Source organism: Betta splendens, chromosome 11 (genome assembly GCF_900634795.4).
Source record: "Betta splendens chromosome 11, fBetSpl5.4, whole genome shotgun sequence".
Lineage (NCBI taxonomy): Eukaryota > Metazoa > Chordata > Actinopteri > Anabantiformes > Osphronemidae > Betta > Betta splendens.
Window position 1 is genome coordinate 16,227,043 of NC_040891.2, and position 16,935 is coordinate 16,243,977.

At 40.9% G+C, this 16,935-nt stretch overlaps 1 protein-coding gene across 1 annotated transcript; it reads left to right on the forward strand.

Moving 5' to 3' along the window:
* Positions 1–6,334: 6,334 nt before the first annotated feature.
* gon4la (gon-4 like a) lies at positions 6,335–16,599 on the forward strand. The gene is made up of 26 exons (XM_041072813.2): positions 6,335–7,239; positions 7,997–8,162; positions 8,400–8,569; positions 9,067–9,141; positions 9,220–9,270; positions 9,342–9,392; positions 9,574–9,669; positions 9,745–9,837; positions 9,913–10,074; positions 10,155–10,365; positions 10,558–10,659; positions 10,738–10,778; positions 10,850–10,953; positions 11,024–11,195; positions 11,271–11,357; positions 11,451–11,628; positions 11,747–11,897; positions 11,993–12,140; positions 12,210–12,326; positions 13,051–13,752; positions 13,930–14,019; positions 14,280–14,477; positions 14,570–14,713; positions 15,301–15,521; positions 15,618–15,720; positions 15,795–16,599. The coding sequence occupies exons 2-26, from the start codon at positions 8,015–8,017 to the stop codon at positions 15,909–15,911; spliced, it is 3,732 nt and encodes a 1,243-aa protein (XP_040928747.2). The 5' UTR covers positions 6,335–7,239; positions 7,997–8,014; the 3' UTR covers positions 15,912–16,599.
* Positions 16,600–16,935: the final 336 nt, after the last annotated feature.

Genomic DNA, 16,935 nt, shown 5'->3' on the forward strand with positions numbered 1-16,935 from the left:
GTTCCTCACAGTAGAATCTGAAGCTAATGTTATGCCATCCAGGGTGGCTATCTGACTCAATAGTGTCTCTCTCAGATTTTTAGGCCCAACAATAAGAATCTCGGTTTTATCTGAGTTTAGTTGAAGGAAGTTTTGGGACATCCAGGATTTGATGTCTTTTAAACAACCCTGAATTTTGACTAGTTGATCTGTTTCATTTGGTTCCAAGGACATGTATAGCTGAGTATCATCTGCATAAAAATGAAAATTAATAGAATGCTTTCTAATAATCTCACCTGAGAGAGAGATTAGAGAGATCTGATATTTAATAAACCACACTTTATTAGCTTACTGTTACTTTGTTCCGTAAGAGGAACTGTTTTGATGTTTATTAAATTCTGGTAAGTCACTCCTCTTTGATTTGTTTGTGACTTGTATAGTTTAGGTGGTCGAGAAGCAGACACAGTCTCTATGCAATAACTAAGACTAAGAGTGGGTGGCAGCTGTAGAGAACATGCAGAGAGGCGTGTAAGACTGCGACTCTGCGTCCTGGGCTCCAGGGCTCCATAAGATAGAATATTTCACTCAAGGATAGAATTTACTTCTCAACACTTGAATTGTTTTACTTAGTGTCATTCAGTAAGTCTTTTTAGAAAAGTGAAACCCCTTTTGTGGGGATACCCTGTGTTAAAGGTTGGTAGCAGCGCCCCCTTCTGGATGAGGCGCAGACCTGTTTAGCCTCCCCTTGTTGGTTTTAGCACGATCAGAAAAGTAATGTCACAAAAACATCAATAAACACATTAGTCAGGTTGTACAAAGTCATGGTGTAGAATAAATCCACCTGAAACCTGCAAACATTACACTGTAGACATAATGTGAAACAGAAACAAATTACGCCTTGTATCAGCCCATTTGTTGACAGTCAGCATCGGGGCTGAGGCTACACTCGCTGACGCCTCACTTCCGGTTACTCGCCATTTTAGATCAGGAAATGTGCAGATTTAGCGATTTCTCCTCAGGAAAATGTTAAGATAAATTATAGGAAAAAATATATATATTTTATAACGTATAAAAAAACATGTAACACAGCTCAATGGACAGAAATAAGTTTTTTTAGAGATAATATACATAAACTTAATGAGGAAGATAAATCTTTAATTGAGGATAAGTTGGCTTTAGATGAACTGGATATAGCTCTGAAACAAAGGAATAATGGTAAACCCCAGGTATAGATGGACTAACTACAGAATTTTTAAAGCATTTCTGGAATAACATTCGGGGATTATTATTTAATGCATTTATAGAATGTATTTAGGAAAGAAGTTTATCATCTATAATACAAACAGGAGTTTATTAACCTTGTTACCCAAACCAAAAACACAACTGACATCATTAGATAACTTGAGACCAATAACTCTGTTATGTACAGATTATAAACTACTTGCATTAGTATATGCAAATCGTCTTAAACTTATTCTAGGGACACGTATAGAGTAATATCAATCAGCATTAATTAAGGGAAGACATATCCAAAATCATAATAGATTAATCTTAGACATGATTGACTATCAATCACTGGTACAATCTGAAAGCTTTATTTTATTTATAGATTTTTTTTATCTTCATTTGCTGATGACAGAGTGATATTTTTAAATAACAAAATTATGGTCAAGACAGCCCTGAACATTATTTCAGTTTTTTCCAGAGCGTCAGGCCCTTGCTGAAATTTAAAAAAATGTGAACCTCTGTTTTATGTAATAACAAAATTTTAGAATATATTCCTGTTAAATCTGAAGTGAAACACTTGAGTGTAACAATAGCTAATGATCTAAGTAAAACTGAACTAGTAAATATTGAAGAGAGAATAGACAGTATAAGAAAGTTTTTTAATTGTTGGCTTATGAGAGACCTGTCTATTATTGGCAGAATACTTTTGACTAAAGCAGAAGGACTATCTAAACTAATCTACCCATGTTTCTCCCTTTATGTTTCTCCTCAACTGATAAAAAAGGTTAACTTTATTAGGTTTAGTTTTATATGGAAAAACAAACCACATTATGTTAAAAAATCTCAAATGACAACAGACTATAAAAATGGAGGCCTGAAAGCAGCTGAGTTTGAATCATTGGTTGGAGTACTTAAACTGAAATGGATAAAAACCTATTTAACACAGCCTAGTTCAATGTGGTTTCACATAACACAATGTGTATTCAAAGCAGTCAGAGGTTTAGAATTTTCGTCGAAATGTGACTTTGAAGTTTCCAAATTGCCAATTAGGCTTTGAAAATATCACTAACTGATTTTCACCCCAATCCTCTTACCACACAACTCTACCTTGTGGAATAACAGAACCATTACACTAAATAGAAAGACAGTGTTCAAGCAAGAGTGGTTTGATAAGAATGTTCTGTATGTTGTAGATTTGTTAGATGAAGATGGCAAAACTATTCAATATAATTCATTCATAAAAAAATTTGGGAGAAAATGTTCCATTAGAAAATTAAATACTCTGTGTAAAGCCATACACCCTTCTTTAAAATACAAAACACCCTTACATATGCAACTATATCTGTCAAACTACCTGAGCTAAAGATTGGTGGAATACATATCGGGCATAGGAAGTTAAAACGACAAAGTAATAGGGAATATATTAAAAAATAACATTTTCATATTATAATACACCTTCAAAAACAAAACTGTTTGATAATTGGGCTTTTGAAAATATGTGTGGTAAATATGTAAAATGGCAAAGCCCTCCCAAAATGAATGATATGCAGTTCAGAATTAATAAACAATGTTTATCTGGCTGCTGAAATTTTAAGAACAAGATTCTGTTTTGAGATAGGTCCCTGTGTCTTTTGTTTAGAGCTGCCTCAAACTATTAAACATGTTTTAATAGTTTTTTTTTCTTTGTTCAGGCATAAATACGTTTTGGCAGGATGTTTACAACTGGCTCAGTTCCTCCTTTAAATTGTTTCAGGTGCTAGTGTATACAGATGGAGTTTCAAAACTATATCACTGATGACAAATATTTTTATTGCGAGAGGGAAATACCATATACATAAAAGTAAGGGAAACAACAGCAAACCCCAAATGAATGTAGAAAATATGTTGAAACATTAAAGTACCTGTCCAAAGATAGCAAACCTCTTGGTGTTCTGTTTAAAACTATGTGAGTCTCTTTCCTTTTAAAAGGGCAAATCATTTATATGTTTTAAATAGATATATATTCTATTTGTTTACTATCTTGCAACCCCGCTTTTTACTTACTTTTGTATGTAAAGACTGTAATTGCACACAAATAATTCAGTTCAAGTTCAATTCAATTTTATTTATATATCGCCAAATCAAAATCAAAAAGTTATCTCAAGGCACTTTACAAGGTAGATAAGACCTTACACAACTAAATTCATTTAATCATATATGTTCCTCTAGGAAACATTATCAACTTCACGTATCAATAATCCCGATCATAAAAACGCTTGAAACTGTTTTTATGAACTGTTTAGTTTGCGTAAATAAACATAAAACTTTAAAAGGTAAGGTCTAACAACTAAACAGATCCCACACACAGCAGTCTTTAATTGCAATTTGACAGCAACAGTGGAGAGGAAAAACTCCCTCTCTAACGAGAAACAAATCTCCAGCAGAACCAGGTTTTTTTTTTTTTTTTTGTTTTGTTTTTTTTTTGTTCTGTCCAGCAGTTTAGCAAGCAGCATATATTACGCTGAATGCCACATTGTGATGGACAGCTTTGCTTTAACAAGAAGAGTATATATAGAATATATATACTCTTCCTGATTTATGGTTTATTTAATGGTTTATTTAGCTAATCCAAAATGTGTGTGATGTTGCTGTGTTGGTGGACAGGTTAGGTTTCTGCTTTAGGTCGTGTATGCGGGAGGGTGGGTGTTGGGGTAAGGGGTGCAACCAGCTGCTGAAACCAAGCAAATCTGTTAAGTAAACAATCGGAGCAAAAAAAAAAATTAAAAAAAATAAATAAGAAGCAGGGATGTACCTTAGGCTAACACATTCATAACTAAACAATTTTTGTACTGTGGTTTACCTTGGAGATTAATACTAATACCAATAATACCTACCTATCCCACCACCCCCCACAACCCCCAGCCAGGAAGGGACAGCCGAGACGCAGGGACCGCAGTACTACTGCCCAGGCGCCACACGCAGCACAGCCAGAGCCATCCTCACCTGAACCAGGAACCAGGTTGAATGTGGGCAGCCATCTGCCTTGACGACAGAGAGAGAGAGCGAGAGGGGGGGACAGCAACAACAATAAGCAACAACAGAGCACAGGCAGGATGGTTTGGACCAGAGACTGACCACAGGCAAGATGGTTGGACCCGGGACTGGACACAGGTAGGATGGTTGGAGCCGCAGATGCCCAACACAGACACGTAGCTCTGAGTCCGATAATACCTGTAGGTGAGGACAGAGTGGGGGAGAGCGGGGGAGAAGCACAACTACTGGAGAGAAAAAGACAAGGTTAGTTAAACATGGAACAATGATGGGAAGATGAGGTTATTGGATAGAAGACATCGAAGGAAACAGAGGAGCTCAGTGTATAAATTAAGTCCCCCAGCAGTCTATGTCTATTGCAACTTAACTAAGAGCTGGTTCCTCTGACTAACAATCATTGCTAGTGACCTGAACCATCTCTAACTATAAGCTTTATCAAAAAGGATGGTTTTAAGCCTGATCTTAGAGGTGCAAAGTGTGTCAGCTTCTTGAACCTAAACAGAGAGCTGGTTCCACAGGAGAGGAGCTTGGTAGCTAAAAGCTCTGCCTCCCGTTCTACATTTAAACACTCTAGGAACCACAAGGAGCCCAGCGCTCTGAGAACGAAGCATTCTGATGGGAGCATAAGGAACTATGAGGTCTTTTAGATAAGAAGGAGCTTTAGCATTAAGTGTTTTGTAGGTGTGTAGGAGAGTTTTAAATTCTATCCTACATTTTAAAGGCAGCCAGTGCAGAGAAGCTAATGTAGGAGAAATGTGATCTCTCTTTTTAAGTTCCATCAGAACTTTGGCTGTAGCATTTTTAATTAGCTGGAGGCTTTTTAAGGAGCTGTTAGGACATCCTATGAGTAAGGAGTTACAGTAGTCCAGCTTAAAGGTAACAAATGCATGAATCAGTTTCTCTGCATCGTTCTGAGAAAAGATTGCTTCTAATTTTAGCTATATTTCTAAGGTGAAAATAGGCGGTTCTGGAGATTTGTTTATTATACGATGTGTGAGATCCGGGTCAAATTTGACACAAAGGTTTCTTACAGTAGAATCTGAAGCTAATGTAATATCATCCAAAGTACCTATCTGACTAAACAGTGTCTCTCTGTGATTTTTAGGGCCGAAAATAAGAACCTTGGTTTTATCTGAATTTAGTTGAAGGAAGTTTTGGGACATCCAGGATTTGATTCTTTTAAACAACTTTGAATTTTGACTAGTTGATCTGTTTCATTTGGTTCCAAAGACTTATATAGCTGAGTACATGTATCATCTGCACAACAATGAAAACTTGTAGAATGCTTCCTAATAATCTCACCTAGAGGAGATATGTATAGACTGAACAGAATTGGACCAATCACAGAACCCTGTGGTACTCCATGGCTAATCCTTGTGCATGTGAAGGATTTGGCATTAACATCAAAAAAGTGGAATCTGTTCAACAAATAGGATTTAAACCATCCCAATGCTGTTCCTTTAATTCTAGAACATACTAGAACATAACAAAGGGTTAGGGTTAACTCTAACCCTATGTTCTAGTCTCTGTAATAGAATGTTATGAGTAATTGTATGAAATGCAGCATTAAGATCTAACAGGACAAGGACAAAGACCAGACCATTGTCTGAAGCTAGGAGAAGATCATTAGTAACTCTAACCAGAGCTGTGTCTGTGCTATGATGTTTTCTAAATCCTGACTGAAAATATTCATACAGGTTATTCCTACTCAGGTGGTTAGGTAATTGTTTAGCTCCGATTTTTTTAAGGAATCTTTAAAGTTTGAAATGGGCCTATAGTTTGGCTAGTAAATGGGCTCGTTATCCAGGGTTCAGAGTGGGTTTTTTCAATAAAGGTTTGACCACAGCAACCTTAAAAGCCTGTGGTACATAGTCTATATGTAAAGATTGGTTGATTTGATTTAATATGGATGAGCTGATTAATGGCAAAACCTCTTTAAGTAATCTGGTTGGGATTGGATCTAAAAGACATGTGTATGACTTGGAAAAGTTGATTATTGAGGTTAACTCCATATGAGTTATGGGGAAGAAGCTGTCTAGGTAAGACAGAGGATTTGGTAAATGTAAAGTTGATGGATCTAGAGGGTGATTTCTGTCATTTGGAGGAAGTCACTGCTATATGTCTTCTCTAATGGTGATAATTTTATTAGTAATGTAGTTCATAAAGTCATTGCTGCTGGGATTTACGGAGATAGAAGGCTCAACACAGCTATGACTCTTAGTCAGCCTGGCTACAGTGCTGAAAAGAAACCTGGGGTTGTTTTTATTTTCCTCAATTAAGGAGGAATATTATGTTTTTCTAGCAGCACAAAGTGCTTTTTTATATATTATTAGACTATCCCTTCATGCAACGCAGTTTACATTTATTTTGTTGGAACGCCACTGTCTTTCTAGTTGTCGCGTCCTGTGCTTTAGGCTGCGGATCTCTGAGTTATACCACGGAGCTAACCTCCTCTGATTCACTGCCTTTCTTTCATAAGGATTAAGGTGACTGTTCTCTGTGTATCTAAAAGACAATGAGACAAAAGATGATGGAATCATCTACTTGAATCTGACAACAGCGTTGTCAGATAAACATCTGCCATATTAAGACTTCTTTCCAGCTGCTGCAAGGCTCAGAGTGAGGCTCTCAAATGAGTTATAAGTATGTTTAGGTTTAGGAGTAATTAGTAAATCTGATAACTGGTTAGTATGGATTGTGTGCACCTATCTATTTATATTTTTTTGTTTACATGCATAACTGTATTCCCCATTTTAGTTTTTTAAATTGTAACGTTTCAATAAAAAACAGGAAGGAAACAGGGGACAGGAAGTGACGTTTGCGTACGAACTGAGGGACGCACATCTAGAAATGCAGTTTTAATGCAGAGATGATGGCGGGTACGTGTTTGTGCTGTCGCGAAACGTTGTAGTTCGACTGTCTCATAGTGGATGGTATCGGCCTGGCGGAGGGACGGTTGGAACGCGCACTTCCGGTTCTGTCCTTTGAAGCCGGTCCTCTAAGGTTAGTTTCTGATTGTTAGCATAAGGAGCTAACAGATAAACAGATACAGATGCTTTTGGTTAAAAGTGATATTCTGAAATTAACACTTAATTTAAGTTCACTAGAAATTCAATAAAGTTTGTCTTGTACTTTTAATTAAAAGTTATATATTATAGAATGTTATACTGATCAGACTCTGTCCATGTGCTGGAGACCTAAATTACAAGCTAGAGGAAGTAGTCTTTGCTTTTACATGTCACCTTTGACCACCACCCGGGGAGCAGTGGCAGGGACTGTCTTGCTCAGGACATGCATTAAGGTAGTGATGTGTGTCAGATCTACCTGATTTCTGTCTAATAAGAACTTCTTCCTCTGTGGTGTCAGGTCTCCTTAGCACTAGCTAACTAAAAAGACCCCAGACAGGGGTTAGAGCAGATTGAGATTGATTGAACGCCGTTACTGTTTAGTGCGTGGACCTTGGCTTAAGTTAGCCCCTGGACTCCTAGTTTCCATTGTCCAAAGTCACTTCTTTTTCTCCACGGCGTGCTGGGGACATCAGTGTACCAGCCTAGTCGCTTTTTTGTTCTTTTGGGTCAACGCATTCTCTGTTGTTAAGTTAAACTCTTCATTATAACAGCACTAAGACTTACGTTATAATATTGATCTATACTGGTAATACTGATCTATAGGAGAAGTGGTGCAAATCAATGTTGACTTTCTACATTTTTACTATAGTTTCTAACCTGTTGGTAACCTTCTCATGATGTCACTGGTGCAGAGGTCATGTGTCTTTATCATGAACCCTGTCCCAAAGCGTCTCAAGCTGGTTTCGTCCAAACCACGACCTGCCTTTTGCCCTGATGACTTCCTGCTGGAGGAGGAGGGGCAGTGTTACCTGCTGGCGGAGGAAGATATTACTGACTCTAGCCTCGTCATCACCATGGGTAACATGCACACACCTGGCAGTGACCACAGGTTTTAGTATGCATCAGGTCCAGGTCTGAAGACACACGAGACTGGACTGTTCACCCTGAACTGAAATGTGACCAATATAAACAAAGCTTCACAATCTTAGGTTTAGTTGTTGCTGATGACATGACAGTGATACTGAGATCATGTTTCAGTCAGCTGGTTTATGTGAGGCACTAAATAACACGGAACTGTTGAATGTGTCTTGTCAGACGACAGGCAAGAGATGAAGGCAGCAAAAAGGAAAGTGAAGAGGAAAAGGAAGAAGAAACAAACGGAGGACGGAGTGGAGGTGGAAATTGACAGACAGCTTGACCAATCACTTGAGACTAAATCTAAGCAACACAACCTGACCACAGTGAATGTCAGAAACATCCTTCACGTGAGTGTGTCTCCACTTCATCATTGCTGATTATTTGCTCCAGTTAGCTGTTTTTCTGTCCTTTAGGATTCCATAATCACTTGTCTGCTGATGGTGAACCTGGGACTGAAGCAGAATTTATTTCACTCATTGATTAATTTGTTATTAACTGCTCCTCGTGAGACGCAGTAGCGATAAAGTCATGGGTGTTGGGACCAGTTAGAGAACAGACACTTTTCGTCTGTTTAGGAACCAGACATCTCTGGTTAGGAAGAGTCTCATTTAGATCAGCTGGGTGTTTTTTTTCTGACATACTTTTGATATAACAGAAATTATTACATTTCTCTGTTTTCAGTGTTTAATGCTCTTACATAAAAAGGTATCAGGGTGCTTAATGATGGTATGAGTACACATATACATCCCTAAGTTGAAGGCAGTCTGTGAATATGTTGAATGAGTTTTTTATTTGTGTGTGTTATTATTAATGTACTGAAAGTAACTGCTGCTCTGACTCACAGGAAGTCATTACTAATGAGCATGTAGTTGCCATGATGAAAGCTGCCATCAACGAGACAGAGGCCATCCCCCCCTTTGTGAGTGTGCCTGTCACTGGATGTCAGTATTTAAATTCACCTGCAGGTCTCTTCATTAAAATGTGTGAATTTTCACAGGAGCCCAAAATGACTCGATCCAAGTTAAAGGAAGTGGTTGAGAAAGGAGTGGTGAGTTTTAAGTGGAACAACACAAATCTCAGTAGAAAGGTTGGTGCAAATTCTCCTGTGGTTCTTCTCAGGTGATTCCCACGTGGAATATTTCTCCCATCAAGAAAACCTGTGACATCAAGGTAAACGTTCCTGTATCAGATATTTACAGTAGGAAATATGGACACAAACATTTTATGTTACAACATTTTTGTTGTAAAAACTGTAGAATGTTTATTTAAACAAATTCTTTTAAAGTAATAAAACACAGTTAATATGAGCAGTTTTCACACAAGTATGTAAATATTAATAAACTGTTTGTAGCCTCGTCAGTTTGTTGACATCCCTCTAGCTGAGGAAGACTCCTCTGATGAAGAGTACCATCCTGATGAGGAAGAGGATGATGAGACTGCTGAAGATGTGAGACTCTTTTTACCGATCATCAATATCGTGTGGGTGTAGGGGTTATTAATGATCATCAATTTATGTGTGTAGACATTCCAGGAGAGCGACATGGAAAGCACAGCTTCGTCTCCCAGAGGAAGTCGACTGACCCGACTGGAGGAGGACACCTGCAGCCCCTGGCAGGTGGGTAATGGTTTCACTTAGAAGTAAAATGTTGAAGCTCCCTGACTGGCACCTTCCTTCAATTCCTTTTTTCAGATGTCACGGGCCCAGTCCAGGTGCTTTAGGTCAGGGTCTGGCTCAATGGGCCCTCCTCCTCCTCCTAAAACTCTGCCTCCCAAAGCTGTAACTGACAGCACGTTCCTGGAGAAGCTCCATGCTGTGGATGAGGAGCTGGCTGTCTGTATGGAGCCCTACCAGGTACCACACACACCTGAGCTGTAGGGCTGGAGTTGTGAGCCGTTAATCTACGGTAGGTGATAAGTGCCTGTCTCTGTCAGCCTTTGTCAGAAACTGAAGATGAGGCTGGTCTGATGGCATATCGGACCCGGTCTAAACGTCCTCTACGAAACATCCCGCTGGGCCGCCTTGAGGCGGAGCTCCGAGCGCCGGACATCACACCTGACATGTATGCTTCGAGCTCCGCCCCTGAAGACAAGGAATGGACTGATTGGCTGAGAGGCCTGATGAGCTCTGACATGGACAACGAAGGTGAAGACCAGTTTCTCATGATGCTGTGGGTAAATGACATACATTGTGGAAGCTAGAAATGCACTGGATAAGTGCAGTCTAACCGCGGTTTGCGGTTCAGGTGTAAACTCACCTGGGTTCAGTGCTTGCAGGTATCACAGATCAGACTAAGCCTGTGTCACTGTTCAATCATAGTCTACTCTGTGTCCTCAGAAGAGTGTGATGATGAAGATGATCCAGAGTATAACTTCCTGGCTGACATTGATGAGCCTGACCTGGAGGATTATCGTGATGACAAAGCTGTCCGCATCACCAGTGGGTACACCCCCTCCTGTTCCCCGCTAACATGCCGTGGGGAAGGATTTTGTGTGACAGTGTTTCTGTTTCTTCCAGAGAAGGAGGTGAATGAACTGATGGAAGAGCTATTTCAAACGGTATGAATTCCCCTACTGAAGCATGACTGAATGAGGCAGGTTCTGCTTACTCACCTGAAATGTCATTTCAGCTGAAAGAGGATCTTGCTGGACAGGAAGTGGACGATGATATCCATGAGGAAGATGGGGAGCCACACAGTGTTCAGATACACACACCTGAGGAGCAGCACAGCACGTATGTACCCAACAGCATGTAAACAGACGTGTCTTACAACTCGACCAGCTCACCTGTGCTCATCCGTCAGAGCACTGTGCGTCGACGCAGAGCAGGAGGCATTCTCAGATCTACGTACAGTAAAGCAGCAGCTGGCACTGATCCGGAAGAGACAACAGACACACACCCTGTGTAATGCTGAGCCATACACACTAATTCTAGATGAACAGCACAAGTGTAGACTGCAGCAGCAGCTCCAGCAGGTAAAGATGCAGCCGTCATGTGTCAGATAAACACAGGAGCAGTCACGCCTCACTAACCGTGTCCGTTTGTCTCAGCACGTCCAGCTGTTGACTCAGATACACCTGTTGAGTTTACCAGTGGCCAAACTTCACAGTGAGGCGAATACCACCAGACAGTTCCTGGTAACTACAGATTGAATTTAAACAGAACAGTTATTGTAACACACAGACTAATGCCTCTGTTTTGTGCCATGGCAATCTGCTTGCCTCCATTAGTTTGAGCTGGATATGTTGGCTCAGAGGGCTGAGCTGCTCATGTCGGCAGCTCATCCTGGGCTCTGCAGCATCTTTCGAGCTTCAAACCTGCAGGGGGCCCTGCAGCTGCTGGAGGAGCTGCGACTGACCCCCATCGTTTACCAGCCGCAATGCCACCCACCAGACGCCAGGGGACAAAGTGAGTCCACTTGCAGCTAGGCATTGTGGGAACAACTAATCTGTTGCTGGTTGTTCATATCAACCAATAGAACTGTGTGCGTGTGTGTGTGTGTGTGTCTATCTATTTATCCCTCCAGTGCGGTGTTACCCTGTAATGCCATCTGAACTGGCCTGGCTTTTTGCAACCCGTCCCATCTTCCTCTACCCAGAACTGTTACCCTGTGCTAGCCTCGACCCAGTTCTGTACTGCCCCCGCAGGACTTCTGCATTCACTGCAGCTGAGGACTGGTAAACCCCACAACCACAGACTGATCTGCTTCACATTTTCTTCTCATACTGGAACTCGATGATTGTTTGGTAAAAAATGAACTGTGTGTTTCCAGTCTCCTGGTTCTTGGTCTCAGAAACATGGAGGGCTCATGTGACCCAACTAAAATGGTTTCTCAGTTCTTGCTGAGGAAGACCCTGGTCCAGGTCAGAAGAAGAATCCTACAGTGCTGCAGACCCGGTTCTCCTGACAACATTGTAAAGGTAAGAGCCGCGTCAGCCGATTCCAGTGTGATCCTCTGGGCTCCCTCCTTGACTGTGTACATCTCGAAGGCTTACAGGTATCAGCGAGTCCTGTGGCCTATGCGGGTGGCCTGCCACCATGTGGACCCGTCAGATCAACGCGCTCCTGTGGAGAGAGAGGAGCGCCTCATGCCTTTGTGGCTGGTGGTAGGTAACAGACTTGTCAGAGCTGTTTACATGTAGTGTTGTAATGTTTTTTTTAAAAAACAGGTGTTCTGATACAGCACTAAAAGAGAGAGAAGCTTTGTCATAAACACGAAGAGTCAAATATTACTCAAATCCAATTTTGTCCCATGTCAGCCAGTGTGTTTACCTTCACTCTTCTTCAAATCCAGTCTGCAAAAGATCCCAATGTGAAAACAACGCAAAGATGTCTGAATAAATCATGTTTCACTATCAGGACAGAGACTTTGAGTCTTGATTTTGACTCATGGTTCACAGTTTGCCTCTCAGCTTGAATGGAGGTGCTCAGCCTATGACTTCAACCTGACTGCAGCAAACTTTGAGTTCAGCTAAAATCAGGTCCTAACAGTTTGAAGCAGGATCAGCAGGTGGAGGCTCACTGTAGGTGCTGGCTCTTAATAGCCAATGTTAAGATTAGAAGAAAGATAAGAAAAACCTTTTAATAGTCCCAAAGCGGGGAAATTACTTAACACAACATCAAAGTACAGGGCAGAGGAATACAGTGACATAAACAAAAACGGCTAAAAAGACACTTTGTGACACTTTGTGTTGGCACAGTACAACGCAGTACAGTACAGGTAGTGAGAGTATGAGATCATTGGAAGGGTTATTGCACAGTAATAACGTTGATGTATTTGCAGATGATTTAAATGTTCTTAAGATTTTTACCCCCTCCTCCCTCCCACAGAGAAGTCTTCCTGTTATCTACCCAACTATCCAACACTACAACAGCAACACAGACTCTGGCCTACAGAACCCTCCTCCCTGCAGGGCAGGTGGCCCTCGTCAGAGTCACCTGACCTTCCTTCGCACGGCCTACACCTATAGTTTTACTCCTGGAACCAGATACCCCCTCCGTGTCCCTAAACACCTCGAGTTCAGACGCATCGGCTTTGTCGTGCTGCAGCAGCCCCCCCATTCTCCGCTTCTCAACCCTCCTGCTTTATCTGATGGACGGGTGAGCCCCCCCTCACCACCCCCTCTAAACTCATGTTCACCCTCTCAAATTCTCCTTCATAAACCCTGTATGGCCAGAACAGATCTCACAACTACTACCATCAGTTCCATCTGCACTACAACCAGAGAAGAAATTCTAAGCCACTACTGGACCCTCGCCGGCCTGAGAAGGAGGCATGCTCTATGCCCCACCCTCTCGCATGAAGTTGGTGATAAACTCATCAGGACGAATGAGGAGATTGAGAAATGTGAGGAGGCTGATGTCTTGTCGGCTGCAGGAAGGGTTGACTTACCTGAAGACAAGAAAACAATGTCAGAGAGTGAACCGGAAGGGTCAATGTCACCATGCACATCTGAAGAGCGTAATGAAGATGATGGTGATGATGGAGGCTCATCTTTAGATGAATCCAGAGTGTCAGTCCTGCAGCTGCAGGTTTGTCACAGTTCACTTTGGTTAGAATACGAGCCAACATTTAGATACAGAGTAGATCAGGAAATATTTATTTGTCTTGCAATACGGCAATTGGTGACATTTTCACTTCATCATTTGTACAAAGCTGATTTAGAGAATGGGCTTTTTAGGAATATCCTCTGCATGCTGTGTTTCTAGAGTAAGCTGCTCTCAGGGGAGACTGAGGATGATGATGACGAGAAGAGGGAGGCTGAAGATGTGGCATTTGCTCAGGATTATCTCCACAGAGTAAGGCAACAGCTGGGGTGAAGTATAAGTTCCAGTGCGTGTTTGTGCTTTTGTCATTTAACAAACTTTACTTAAAAGCAGGACATTGTACAGAAAGTGTAGTTCTGACCCTGTGTCCACACACTGCCCAGTCAGTCCAAACGCCTTCCATCACCCTCTGGCTTCACCTCTGTCGTTAGGGGGTAGAGCCAGATGTAACCTGCAGATGCTGAATGTTCCTAATTGGTCATGCATTGTTTACCTTCCTGTTTCTGGAGCAGGTGTGTGATGCAGTGCAGGGATCTCCAGGCTGCTCTGAGCAGCTGCTGCAGGTGTTGAATCAGTTTTCAGCAGCAGGGCCCCTGGGGGCCCTGGAGCTTCTGTATGATGGGCTACGCTGTGTGCTGCAGCCCTGGCCTCAGCTTTTGCGAGACTTTGCTGCCTTCCTAAACCAAGACCAGGCTAGTCGCTGTGGGCTGGTAAGTGACATAACACTGAAATCACAGAACAGTTGTTCATTAATGCATGATGCACTAAACCTGTTGACTCGTGCTGTGCTTTCACCCGCCAGCTGTTAGAGCAACAGCTATTTGAACGCAGCCGCCGGTTTCTATGGCAACTGGGGCGGAGCCTAGGAGAAACTTCTTGTGTCTACCAACAGGTGGTGTCAGTGCTGCAGGGAAGCACCACCCCTGTACCTGACGACATGGAGAAGGTACCTTTACTTTCCTGAATAACCCCTAACCTCATAAAAAATTATACCAGCAGTCAGAATTAATGATTTAAAAGTAGAAAATCTGTTTTTTTTATTATCATTGATTGACTGGCTGAGGTGTCTTAGCCTCTTTCAGATTAGTGTTTATTTACCAGCAGTCAAACCAAAAAGAAATCTCAGAGCTCAGAAGTGAACATCAGAAGTCACAATGTCCGACACCACTGCGAGTAGCAGCCTTTTCAGCAGCTTCATGTTTACTTGGATTCTATTTTGTGTTAACTATATTATTTGCTCAGTACTCTGTGTAAAGATTCCTATTAATTTTGTTGTGCATTATTGCTGAAGCCGAGGATACGGCTGAAAGGTGTAAATGATAAATTAAGTTTCTGTCTGTCTTTTCAGACAACTAAGATGGATAGACCAAGATTACCTACCATTTATAATGTTTTACTAATGCATTACTTTTTTAATGTTCAAAAATAAAAGTACAAAAATGGATTCTTTCAAACCTCTGACTTGTTTTATATCATGACAGGAGAGAACCACATTTATTCAGATTCCAACTGAAGTTTTTCTGACATTCTTAGATCTCGACTCTCCTTGTGCACCACCGCCACCTGCAGCAGGAATTCTGGCACTTTTTCCAGCATCTTGAATCTAACTCATCAGAAACCAAATCTGTAGCTACAGAGATTACTCCTCCTGAGGATAAGAGGAAGGGAGACCGAGAACACAAGACAGGAGATGAAGTAGATGAGGTGGAACACCCGTTGATGACTGCAAGCGGAGAAAAAATCACGTGGACTCGGTCAGAACCTAACCACAGAACCATTATGATGATGTTTGTCTGACAGTCTGTGTCACTTCACAGCTGCTACTTCTCTGTCTAACATTAATGTTTCAGAGAAGCAGACCGAGCCATTCTGACCGCCTGTCAACAGAGAGGAGCCACTCGGAAAACATTCAGGCAGGTGTCTGCACAACTGGGAAACAAGACCACCCAGCAGGTGAGGAGGAGTGGCTACAGAGTTCAGCTGTAAAGGGTGTAATTGTTCAAAGGTGATTGTGCTGCTGTGTTTAGGTGAGTCTCCGTTTCAATGACCTGATGAATCTTTTCCACTCTACGTCCTTAAAATCCACATCCTGTCCAGACAGTGAAGAGACAGGAACCAGCGCTGGACTGAAGACACTGATCTAGATCTTTTGCTGTAAGAGAATGTGACATAGATCAGTGTATGACTCTAGGTGTTTTTTTTTCCTCAGGTTTTAGTGTGAATCATACTCCTCAGAACGGGTGTGTTTGCTCTCTAAATACCTGTCAGGCATTTGGTTTTCATTAGGTTTTTGCTGGTACTGGAAACAATCATTAAATCACTTCTCTTTTTTGTCTTGTGATTTTAGTTTTGTTCAGTTTGTACCTTAATTTTAATTAACAGTTGTAGAAATTACAAAAACACTTTCTATAGAATCGGAAGCAAAAATTATGTTTTTTCATTATGAGAATAAGAAAACCTTTAATAGTTGCACAATGGGGTTAATTAAAGTTTCATATATATATTATATCCTTATTTACTGTAGGAAACATCAATAAAAAAATAACAGACATTAAAAAATAATTTGCTCTCTTTAGCCAAGACGTGTTAAAAAGTGTCAAACTGGTTCTGTTGTCACAAACCCATCTGCTTTTGATCCTGGAAATGGACAGTACCATCCTCTCACCTGATGGATAAGCGTATTAAGTCTACTTCAATTTCCCAAGTTGCACTAGGGTCCTCACTCCCCTGATTCCCAGCAGGCTTAAATTCATGATGGGGAAAATGTTTGTTCATATTGAATAAAAGAAAAATGTAGTTTGACTGATTCAATAAACTTTCTATTTTTCCAGATTTGTGTTTAATTTTTTTCCCAATAAATTCTCTCTCTCTCTCTCATTCATATCATATCATACATAGCACAGAAAGAACAGGTTGGTCATACATTTGATCATTTTATGTTGAATGCAATGTTTTTAACACATCAAACAAATAACACTACTCATTAGATTATATAGAATTATTACCATTATTATCTATCACAATAGAAAATACCTTCAAATAAATGAAGTGACAACACGAAGTGAACGCATCAACATAGCCAAAGATTTTCAGTAGCTATCATCATAAATTATTCACTGAAAAGGCAAGAGCTATTTTTATAGAAGTGAGGCACCTCTGGTGATAAAG